This window comes from Galeopterus variegatus, unplaced genomic scaffold (assembly GCF_000696425.1).
Source record: "Galeopterus variegatus unplaced genomic scaffold, G_variegatus-3.0.2 Scaffold2581, whole genome shotgun sequence".
Classification (NCBI taxonomy): domain Eukaryota; kingdom Metazoa; phylum Chordata; class Mammalia; order Dermoptera; family Cynocephalidae; genus Galeopterus; species Galeopterus variegatus.
In genome coordinates, this window is record NW_007728692.1 from 191590 (window position 1) to 203964 (window position 12375).

Genomic DNA, 12375 nt, shown 5'->3' on the forward strand with positions numbered 1-12375 from the left:
TCTATCTAACATTTGCAACATTATACACCAAAATGTTGTCTGTGATGGTTTTCCTGGATGTTTTCATTTATGTCCTTATACTTTTATGTATTTTAACATTTTCTAAAGAAAATGACTATAGAAAAATGAAACTTAAAAAAAAACACATTGGGAAGAAAACCATTTAGATCTCAGAAAAGTGTAGCCATAGCAAAGAGTATGAACATTTGTGTTGTCTTGGTTCTTTTCCCCAGTATCTCAAATAATAACACCTGAATGAACGTAATATAAGCTCTGGGCCAATTCAGTTAAGAACAAGTTAAATAGAGTAGGGAGGAGGGACAGGAAAAACTATTAAGTGGGTTTTACTCAGCCATTCACAAAATGAAAGCCAGACAGAGAGACACATTTTTTCTTTTTCTTTTTTTTTTTTTTTCATGTTTTGCCAATGAAACTTGGATTAGCACTTGCTTGTTTGGATCCAGCTCTTTGCACCGATTGTGTAGGTGATTGCCTAAGCAACTGTAACCAAACACTTTGAAATCCACCCTCTGTGGCATGTAATGTTAATACTTGCTTTGCTTTTTAAGAAAGCCAAATTAAAAATGTGCTGTGATCAGTTTAACGTAAGAGGCAACATTTCAAGTCATTATTACCCATTAACATTGTTGGGATTTAGAACATGACACCCCAAAGTATGGCATCTTGGCATGCTGAGTATTTTGAACTAAAGAAGGTTGGAAGGGCCTCAGAAGCAAGGTCTCTCTGACCTTCTGCTCTCCTGTCTCTCACCTCTTTCTCCCTTGTAGTAAGTCATAGCAACCAGAATTTCTGTCCCCCAAAGTAAGCCTTAAAACCCAGAAAGGTCACTCTCTCCCTTGTCCCTTGTCCCTTGAAGACCCTCATTCCAAAGGGGTCTTGCCCCATACCCAGAAGAAGCAATGCTACAAAGAGAGGCCAAGAAAAATCTGAACAGAAAGGCTTTGCTGGGTTTTCCCCTTCTCTGTATTACCAATAGATCATGCCTTTTTGTCCAATCACATTTCTTCACGACTGCCTGGTCTTCATAGAACCTAAGCATAAAGACAGACGGTTTTCCCTAGGTCTTTGGGTCTTCGTTTCTGAAGACTCCCATATCACGTAAAATTTCAATTAAATAAATTTGTTGTACTTTTCTCTTGCTACCCTGTCTTTTGTTATAGAAGTGTTAGCCGTGACCCTTATGATGGATGAGAAAGGGTATCATACCTTTTTGCCCCTAAAACACCTCTCTAAAAATTTATCAAATGAGCTAGGATACCACCTGGAAATGGGATAAAGGGTTAACAAGTATTGGTGAAGAAGCCAGAAAGGACAAGTGAGGAGGAGGAAGGGAAAGTGTGAGAACCCAGACACCAAAAGGAGGAGTTGTGAGTGTGAACTGATGTATTTCACATGTGTGGACTGGCCCTGGCCATATATATATTTTGCCTGTGGCCAGTAAGGGGATATGAACCCATGACCTTGGTGTTATAAGGCTATGCTCTAACTAACTGAGCTAACTGGCCAGCCCCCCAGCATATATTTTTGTAAATAAAGGTTTATCGGAACACACCATGCCCATTCATTTACACATTGTTTGTGGTTGCTTTCTTGCTACTTCAGCAGAGTGAAGTTATTGCAACCAAGACCATATGGTTACAAAGCTAAGCTATATACTATTTGGCTCTTTACAGAAATTTTCTATCCTACAGAAGTGACTGTGGCTACATTTCACTGCGATTGGCCTTGAGAAAGCAGAATGTGCTGGATATTCTCCACACAGTGTTTGGTGCTTGGCTTCTCAGTTCATTTTGATGCATGTGAAGGGATAGAAGCCAGGCTTCCACCAGGGGTCTAATGAAGCAGAGGAGATGCCCAATGGGCAGCAATTCCTCATTGCCTAGGGTCACCTCTGAATGTGCAAATCAGAGACTAGTATGTGACTGATGGGAAGAATATCCAGGAAAGGGATAGGGAAGATGATGAGGCGAGATGAACTAGACTCCTAAGAGTCCTCTAGGGTCTTTCTACAATTTCACTTCTGGAGGACAGAATGCTGCCTTCTAGTATTTAGTGAATTGAGTTTTGTCCTTAGAGACATGCACACTGCTCCCGTTGACTTCAATGGGAGTAATAGGCCATTTAGTCCCATGACATCTGTGCTGGCTTCAGGCTATTTAACAAACTCCTAAACAAATCCCAGTGAAGTGCTCTTTGATGGGTACTTAATTCTGGTGTGGGGGAAGGTGCTGAGCACACCTAAGTCCTTTCTTTTCCTTCAGGTTTACTAAGTTTTCTCCATTTTATAGCTTGATAATTACTGCAACCAAGAACCCTGAGTCAAGCAGTATTAAGCCCACTAAAAGTCAAAAGATGTCACTTTTATTGATCTCAATTGACCTGTTTATGCTTGGGTTCCAATTTAATGGCTCAATTGGTTATTCATTTACATTTTTTATGTCTTTGTGGGCAAAATCATTTTAACATGAATCATCTCTAATGGGCAACATATAAAATCATTTTGGATTTTCAGTTGCAACAAGCTCAGGTAAATTTAACAGGGATGAAAAAGGCATTTCAATTTCTGGTAAAAGATGATAAAAATGATAGTTTGATTTTTCTGCTGTGCAAAATGTCCATCACTTATAAGTTGTTCACCTGACATTAAAGTGTGGTTAGAATATCAACTTTTGTGTTATCCACTTATTAGTTCTTTTTTGTCCAAATACAATATGAAACCAACAATGCCCATGCTTCAGTTGAACTCTTTCTTAAATTAAATCCAGATGTTTTAATATCATTCATTAATTTGTTTTCCCTTTAGATGGTCCTGCTTTGTTGGAGATGGTGGAAATAGTGGGAGAAGATTATACTATGGAGAGCATGACATAATGAGAAATAGTATGATTTTATTAGTTCAGGAAATTCTCTTTAACAAAGGTAGACAACCTGGAAGATCTAACCAAACTTATGTTTACAATATAATATTCTACCTAAAGGTTCTTTAAATATGCTTGTGGAGTTCATTTGATAATATGTTTTCTTCCTTCATAGCAAGCAGGTGAGGCTCTAAAAATATGACTGCCTGTGGCTCATACTTCACTGTAGGACTGTTTTGCATTTATTATTTATACATTATATACCCAATCACTTCCCACCTTCACTTCTTTCTAAAATGAGATGAGGCATAAGAAAATACATAAATACATATTTCCAACTATAATAGTCACTTTTATCTGACAGTATAAAATGGAACCAGAGTTTAATGCCAAATAGGAGAGGCTCACTATTTATCCTCTGGGAAATAGTAAGTACTAGTGCTTGGTGGAAGGAACAGTGAAAACCAAAATAGTGTTAAAAATGTTCGAAGTACTTTGCTTTACTAATTGTCACTGGCAATTTTATTAATCTTATTACCAAATGTATAGATCAAAGAAAAGAGCTAGTTTCAATCCTTGGAGGAAAAAATTCGGATGGTCAATAGCATTATTCCTCTCCATGTGGAATTACTAAGCACTTTCTTATAGCCAGGCAAAGCGTAAATAAGATACAATTCCAATTTTTAGGAATTCCTGGTCAAATAAATATGTAAAGAGATAATTGAAATAGAACATGTGATATAATGCTTCTATTTCCAAAGTGCTGTTCAACCATGTGGTGGTCTCAGAGAGCTTTAAGGAAGAGGTACCAGTCAAGTGTTATCATGCAGAACAAGCGAGTTCACTATCACGGGGGAGTGCAGAGGATCACACAAAGTGAGGGGCCAGCCTCAGAAGAGAAGACACAGGAATAATGTGGGGGTACTTAAGAAATGGTGGGCTCTTCATCACAGCTGATGTGAGAGTGTAGGCAATGGAAGGATGCTAGTGCCTGGGTTAATGAAGATGAAAATGGCTGCATGGTGGAGAGCTTTGAATTAAAGGATTTTAACTTTATTATGTGGACAATGTAGGGTCACTGGCTGACTTTAAACTAAATAAAAAGGTGTCTGAACCCTGACAAATCCTGAAATGTCAGCAGAAGGGAAAAGGGAGCTGCCAGCAAAGGAAACTTCAAATGGCGGAGGGTCAAAGAAAGTGCCCACTGAGGCACTGAGCAGCCATATGTCTGACCTGCATCCTAAAACAAGCAGGTTCAGCACTGTAAGTTTTAAGGGCGAATCATAGGGGTTCCTGGTCCCTTTCCCACAAAATGGTCCACTTTATTGGTACAATCTCTGTAGGGAAAATATAGGAAAATGGTTAGAGTCCCTCAGATGTTCAGAATCTTGCTGAGCATTTGTTGTAAGAATCCACATGCGCCCATTGGTTCCTTGGTTACTATCTAATATAATTGCGTATGGGCACCCAGGTGTCCTGGGTTATGGACCTAAGTATAAAGGACTGATGGCTCTGATACATGATGCTTCTCAGGAAGCTCCGGGAGGCCACTAGGGTGGCTGCACCTAGCTCTGAATAAAGCCTATTATTTTTTTACCCACGGCTTCCAGGATCTTTTCCTATTACCTGGCTCATGGACCTGCATGTAAAGGGTTTGTAACCCAGTCTGTACAATGAGCTTGAGGGATCTGTGAGCACTAGCCCTAGCTTGACAACCTCTAACTGAATTCCTCTTTCTTAACCTACTTTAGAATCTTGTCTAGACATTTACATAGCTACTTATCAAGTTAGGATCATATTTCATGGTCATTTTCTATTGTGGTTACAGTCCTAATAGAGTTGGATAAATGAAATTACATCTTTAATATTCTGATTGGATTATAACATATCAATAAGGTGATATTTCTTTTAAAGAAATCTTCTAAGTTTGCCGAGGAAAGGATCAACAAACCCAAGGGATTTGAATTAGCTATACATGGCATTCCTAAATTACTTTAGAATACTCAATTAGCTTTATATAAAGAGAGCATTTTCATGGGCTCCACCTGACATATTTAATGCTTGTAGAACACTTTGGTTCCCTTTGTTCAGACAGGACATGGCCAGGGGAGGTCTTGCGTGAATCCCACCCATACCTGTGCTGTCTTCATACACCACGGTCACTGTCTTCCAGTTGTAATAGAGGACCAGATCCAGGATCGCCCTGCTGATAGCTGCATAGTCCGGGTAGAGGTTGATGTAAAACAAGTCTTTGTTGTCCACTGAGGGATGTTTCCAGCGGGTCTGTATGTGTGGAACTTCAAGAGCATTGCAAATGGACTGCACAGCACTGACGGAGGAGCTATGGGAGGGGCCGAAGAGAGCAGCCACACCAAGAGCCAGCTGGTCACATGCTGATGACGTCCAAAAACAAGAGGAGATGGGAAAGGAGGAGAGAAAGAGAGAGTTCCATAAATTTAGCTTTTCCTTCCAGGATTCCTTTTTAATTTAATTATTTGGAGAATCCCCTACACTCCCCATCTGTATATTGAGGAAATATGCTTAGTCCAACTTCCGATATTCTTGAGATACCAAGACACTGATAGGTGTAAGTGTAGAGCTGAATAGCAAAACATCACAGGGCCAGCTCTCTGCAAATAAAAAGGAGTTGCTGGTCTCACTTCATTATCTTTAATCAGATGGAGTCTAAACCCCTTGCTTGGTGTAGTGTTACCCAGGAGCACGCCAAACTAACCAACAAGCCATTTGCCAAATGAATGTCACATGAATTAAGTTCTGTCATAGGGTGGGGTGGCAATAAAGCCATTAATGTGGTCACAGGATCCAGAAGAAAGACCCTCTGGGTGACTGAAAAGTGCCTTAGCTCCTGTCTTACCAAAACTCAGAAAGGAGTTTCAGGTTATTGAAATTCTGCTGAAGAATGCTCTTAAGCAGTACTGATACCTAATTAATTACAGAATAATGGAATAACACAGCCTAAAAGGATCTTTGAAGACATTTGGTCTAACCCACTCATTCACAGACAGTGGAATGAGTCACAGTCACTGGACAGTAGCAGAGCTGAATCGGAGCTTAGGAATCCAAGCTCAAGGCCATGGCTCTTTTTACTTCAATATCAGCCAACATGTAGCCTAATGAAATCAAGCCAATATGTATTTAAAAATTCATTTATAAGTTTACTTTTCTCATTATAAGAGTATACATACTCATTGAGAGAAGTTCAAATACTTAAAATGCAAGAAAGAAAAAAAGGACCTGTAATTTTCTTGGGATAATATCTATTAATATTTAGGAAAATTGGAATCATTATATAAATATAGTTTGATACATTGCTTTATTCATTTAACACGATAGCATGTCTTTTACCCGAGTTATTACAAATTCTTCAAAAGCATATTTTTAATGTCTATAAAATAGAACATTCCAAGGGTGTGTCATCAGTTATTCAACCATTCCTACAATATTAAACATTAATCTGCTCCTAAATTGTGGCTATTATAAGCAATATATTATAGCAGTGATCTTAGTTGTTATATTTTTCTTTGCATCTCAGTCTAGTTTTTTAGAATAGATTTCCAGGGGTTGAATTGCCAGCTATAATTAACATTGATTATTTACTAATATTTTTAAGTTATCTGATACATATTAGCCAAATTCTCTTCCAGAAAGGTTGGAGCAGTTTGTCTTCTACAATCGTGTAAAAATAGTACCTCTTATGGTGGCAGGCATTAAGTATAAGTTTAAACTGATTTTCAAATTTATGTGTCAATTCTATTTTAAAGGAATTTAGAACTACCAAGAGAGAATAATGAATATCAGAATTAAATAATACTAAATTTATACATAAAATTGTGTTGATTTTTATAATAATGTCATTCTACAGATAAAAATAAGTAGGAAAACCTTATGGATCTATAAATTTATGGATCTGATTTAGAGAGAATAATTAACAAAATTTTGATAGCTATGTTGTAGATATCTCAGGTACAGTAAATATTTACAGTCATTCATAAGGAAAACCTTCTGATACTGAGCTCTTTCATACAGGATTACTACATGAGCTATGAAGAAGTATAGTTTTCTGCGTTGTGTTGTAAGTGAAAATTGTCATTGTCCTCAAAGCTTATTTTCTGGTTGTGTTTCATTAGTTAGACAGGTAAAATAAAAGCACGAGAGTATGTGAACTAGTGTTTTATCTCTCATGAGTAATAGATTGAGAGTCCTGCTAATATTTAGCTCTAGGATGCTAATATTACTTGACAGAAAATCAATCCTTTTGAATTTTGTTTGCCAGGAAATTACCAGTTTTAAGAAGCTTTGGGGGTGTTTAATTTGTAAGTATGGCAGGTACTTCAGATCACGAGAGTGCTTTCAATTTTAATGTGCATTGAAGTTTCACTGCTAAATGTGGTTGGTTTTCTATGGTATTTGATCAATAATGTGTGTGTGTGTGTGTGTATGTGTGTGTGTGTGAGTGTGACTGAGAGAGCAAAAGACAAGAGATATCTAACCAGTAGAGATAATGTATTTGAAGATACCTTGTAAACTTTAAAGTGTGGCATAAATATAAGGTTTTATGGACAACTCTGACCTATATGATATCTCTCACTCCATTTATCATAATAAAGAAAATATACTAAGGTCATGCCATAGATAGAAAAAAAAGCATTATTCTATTAACTTTTCATCTGTGCTCCTAAAAAAAGAAGTTTTATATTTTGTTTGTAAAAAACACTAGAATTCTTGCAGGAGAGTGTATTAGGCAACACATCCTATTATCTAACTAGGTTAATTCTATATGAAAACAACCAGTATTCACCTACTTGGAAATCAGTATGAATGTGGTGTTTACTGTAACCCATTTATTGGTGTGTTTTTAATGAACAAGGCACAAAACACCTTTATCTAGTGACTAGACAGTGCCTTTGTTAGAGGCCAAACTTCAAGTATATCGAATATGATCTTGCTTTAAAGAGTTATTCTGGAAGTGTCCTGCAGATATCTAAACAAGCCCTGAATTTTCAAATGAATCTTTCCGTGAGAGAAAGCTTGCAGCCTATATATAAATTAGATGACTTTTTACATACTTGGCTTTTGTTCAGAAGAAAAAGAGAATGAAATGCAGACATTGTTCTCACAGGTTTAATCTTCATATTTTTATGATTTTGTGAAAAGGAGTTAAAAAAAATGTTGAGAAGATAATAGGTAAACCCAGTAGTTTATAGCCTGTTAAAATGCAGGGTGCAAGTTATGTGTGTCCTGGGCATTTCCACATGCTCTGTGGGTATGACCTTCCACAGTGTTTTTTTTTTAACTGCACTGCACAATTTCCTGGTGGTATCTCAACTTCAGTAAGGAAAAACAGATCAAGCTTGACGTTTTCCATTCACAGCTGAACCGGTTAATCATAGAGTGGAGGACACTGAAGGGTAAGCTAATCAGAAAGACCCAGAAAACCATTTGGGGCAACATCCATGAGGTTAGCTCAGATTGCATTGATCAGTGATGCCGAAGACTAAAATTTCCTGCCACCCACTTGCATAAAGATGTCCACTTTGAAAAGGGGCAGGTAGCGAAAAGAAGGTGATTTGTAGAGCAGACATATTACCCAAAAAATCTTTAAAAAAAATGGGAAAATAGTTACCTCTCCGTGAGGCTTCAAAACTATCAAAAAGATTAATTCTCTGGATGTCATAGGTTAAAGTGATGTTAGGCATCAGGGTTCGGTTTCTGTTAATGCTGGTGACTGCAAACTTGAAAGCTAATTCTTCAACATTAACAGGTTCATTTTCCACAGTTTCAAAAATCCCTCCTGCAGAAGCAAAAGAGATGCATAAGAAGCATTAGTCACATGATTCATGCATAATTTTTAAAAGAATGTCAACTATACAAAGAAAAAACCCAAATGATAAATGGAGAAATGGTCAAGGAAGATCCCAAATCCGGTGCTAAAAGTTGAATTTATCAGCATGTGTCATATGCAGATAAATAGGTCTCATTGCATATGTATGCTTAAAATTTTAAATCCAGTGTTGGATTATATAACACCTCTTGGATGGCAAATATATTCCAAACATTTACTACCATGAAAATGTAGTTGATAATACGGTGGAGAATGATTTTCTATGGTTTGGACAAGAATCACACTGCACTTGACCTAACCATAATTAGAACTGTATCCTTGTAGGACCATCCTTCCTTAGAATGAAGAGTTTTCTACTTAGAAGCAGACATTATAGACTCAAATCTATACCACTGCTTCCCAGCTCAGGACTCTGAGGTCATATTCTACTACTTTCCAAAGTGCATGGGCAGATTCAGAGAATTGTTTTTGTTTGTTTGTTTTGTTTTTTTGATGGACTGTTTGGTTGTGCCAAAAAGCAAACCTGCATCCTATCTCTGGAGAAATATGTTTCTCCATTGGGCAAGTACACATGGATTAGGCTCTGACATTTTATTTTTATTTTTTATTATTATTTTTTGTCCTTTTTGAGACCGGCCACACCGCGCTCAGCCAGTGAGTGCACCAGCTATCCCTATATAGGATCCGAACACGTTTTACTCAGTTCATTTGGGGTCGCAAAGCCTTGGCAGTGGATATCAGTCTCAAATGTCTGACTCTCCAACCAATATATATTCGTGCATGTTTTTACTCGATCAGATTATTTCTGTTCTTCTTCATCTCTAAATATGGGCTAGTGATGCTGCCTTGCTTACCATGCAGGACTGTTTTTTAAAGAAAGTGATATAACGCAATCAAAGTGCTCTGAAAACTCAATTGACTCCCAGAAATAAGTTGGTATTATTACACATGGCTAATGAAGATAAAAAGGGGAGTTGGCACCAATTGTAGAACTGCCTGCTCTCACCTCAAAATTATTCCTTCATATATAATTGTCTTTTANTTTTTGTCCTTTTTGAGACCGGCCACACCGCGCTCAGCCAGTGAGTGCACCAGCTATCCCTATATAGGATCCGAACCCGTGGCGGGAGCGCTGCTGCGCTTGCAGCGCCGCGCTCTCTCGAGTGCGCCACGGGCTCGGCCCAGGCTCTGACATTTTAAGCCTGAAGATCTCACTACAAGCAACAATACAAAATATTAGTGCTTAAAGCCTCATCAGATAATTCAGCTCTGACATTTCTTGACATGTTGATGTTTGATAGAGACAATGTAAGTATTGCTGAATGTATATTCTAAATGCTCTTTAGAAGCCATCCTGAGATTATCAGTAGACACAGGGCATACAGTAGAAGCTCTCTTAATGGATTTCCATTAACTTCATTGACCAGTACGCCTCGTTTCCTTTGAAAATACTTATTAACTGATGCCTATAGAATGTTGAACACTTGTAACTACCAGGCTCCTATTTATCTACTCTCAACATTGAGTAATTCCTTACTAGAAGTCAGCTATAGGTTTTTTCCTAAACTTGTCTATGATAGACAGATTTGCAAGAGCTGAAAGTTCTCTGTTTACTTAAATATATATATAAATCTAAAATGAAAACCAAATGCTGGCAAAGATGTGGAGAAAAGGGAACTCTTATATGCTGTTTGTGGGAATGTAAATTAGTACAGCCATTATGGAAAATAGTATGGAGGTTCCTCAAAAAACTAAAAATAGAACTACCATATGATTAGAACTTCCACTACTCGGTATATATCGAAAGGAAAGGTATTCAGTGTACCTTTATTGCAACACTATTTACAATAACCAAGGTGTGGAATCAATCTAAGTGCCCATCAACAGATGAATGTCTAAAGAAAATGTGGTATATATACACAGTGAAATACTACTTAGCCATAAAAAATAAGAGTGAAATAATGTCATTCATGGCAAGATGGATGAGCCTGGAAGACGTCGTGTTAAGTGAAGTAAGTCAGACACAGAAGGGTACGTGCAGAAGCTAAAAAACTGAGCTCACTGAAGAATAGATTAAAACTGAGGTTACCAGAGGCTGGGGGGCAGGGGTGGGTGAGAGGGTATAGGAAGAGGTTGATTAACAGATATGGAATTACTTCTAGATAGGAAGAAAAAGTTCTATTATTCTGTAGTAGTGCTAGGAATCTGTATTTTCAAATGGCTAGAAGAGAGGAGTTTAAAATGTTCTCATCTAAAAGAAAAGATCAATATTTGTGATAGATATGCTAATTAACCTCATTTGTTCATCACCCAAAATATACATGTATCAGAATATTACTCTGTAGCCCATAAATATGTACAATTATTACATGTCAATTAAAAATAAAGTAGGGCTGGCCAGTTAGCTCAGTTGGTTAGAGTGTGGTGTTGATAACACCAATGTCCAGGGTTGGATTCCTGTATTGACCAGACACCAAAAAATAAAAGATAGAATAAAATAAAACCACAAATAAGCATCATGGGTATAATTTATATATATTCTTTCTTAGAAAGAGAACTCCAACTGACAGACTCTAATTCAAAGAAATTACCTTGACTCTACTTTGAAAGAATAATAAAAATATGCACATCTATAATTTTCGTGCTAAACTAACTTTCTCTATTAAATAACCAACTACAGTATCATGTTGTGAAAGCTAAGAGGGTTTATATTGAACTATTTTCACTCCTTTTAAAAATATTTCTGGCTTTTATAGACTGATAACAGGAGGCATTCAAGTATAGATCATTTCCCTGTTTTCTGAGAAACCATAGTTGAAAACGATATCACAATGTTAGGGAGAGGGAGGAGGGAGGGAGGTTTCGGTAATGGGCCACAATAATCAACCACATTGTACATTGACAAAATAAAATTAATAAAAAAATAAAAATAAAAAATAAAACAATGTTATATGATCATGTTACCTTTTACCTAAAGGTCCATATTAGACATTTGTTCTGAAATCAATGTTAGGAAATTTTTCTCTTCAAGTGAATTTGTGTTTTCCCTTTGTCAGACAATTGTAAGCAAGAAGTCTGGGGTAGATTTTCAGTTTCTCTCAGAACTGACAGTGGATTCTAGACAATGGGGTGGTAAGTTTACATAATAGACATTTGGTCTCCAGAAGAGGATAGAAGTATGGTAGGTTTACTGCCATGGTCGAGGTGACCCAACAGAGGGCTGTTTGGTGTTAGGGCTTTCACAGTCATTATGAGTAATTATTTGTCTACGTGTCTGCCTCCCCAGCCACACAGGGAGAGCCCTCATGCACAGTGACCGTGTTGTATTCAGAATTTCCATCCTTATGAAGACCAAGGCATCTTAAGACATTTGGGCTGCAACTATTTAGGGAAAAAGTCAATCACTGGTTCAGATGTGAACACTGTTAATCTGCGTGGGGTAGGATGCCTGGATAGACAATGGAAGTTGTGAATTTTGGACCTTGGTCTACCTACGTCCTCTTTGAGAAGGATTTTTAAGTACCAGCAAGAAAGTTATGATGAAATAGATCTTTTACATACATTTCATTTAAACTTTATAACATTCAAGGTAGAAGGTATTTTTCCTGTTTTTATAAATAAAAAAGTGAAAAG

At 37.2% G+C, this 12375-nt stretch overlaps 1 protein-coding gene across 1 annotated transcript in view; it reads right to left on the reverse strand.

The window, feature by feature from the left end:
• LOC103598358 (glutamate receptor ionotropic, kainate 1-like) overlaps positions 1-12375 on the reverse strand; it is a 79438-nt gene that overhangs the window by 39344 nt on the left and 27719 nt on the right. The window contains exons 2-3 of the mRNA XM_008582352.1: positions 8524-8691; positions 5015-5272 (exon numbers count right to left, since the gene is read on the reverse strand). Of these exons, the coding sequence (XP_008580574.1) occupies positions 5015-5272; positions 8524-8691 (426 nt within the window). The remainder of the gene's footprint in view (positions 1-5014; positions 5273-8523; positions 8692-12375) is intronic.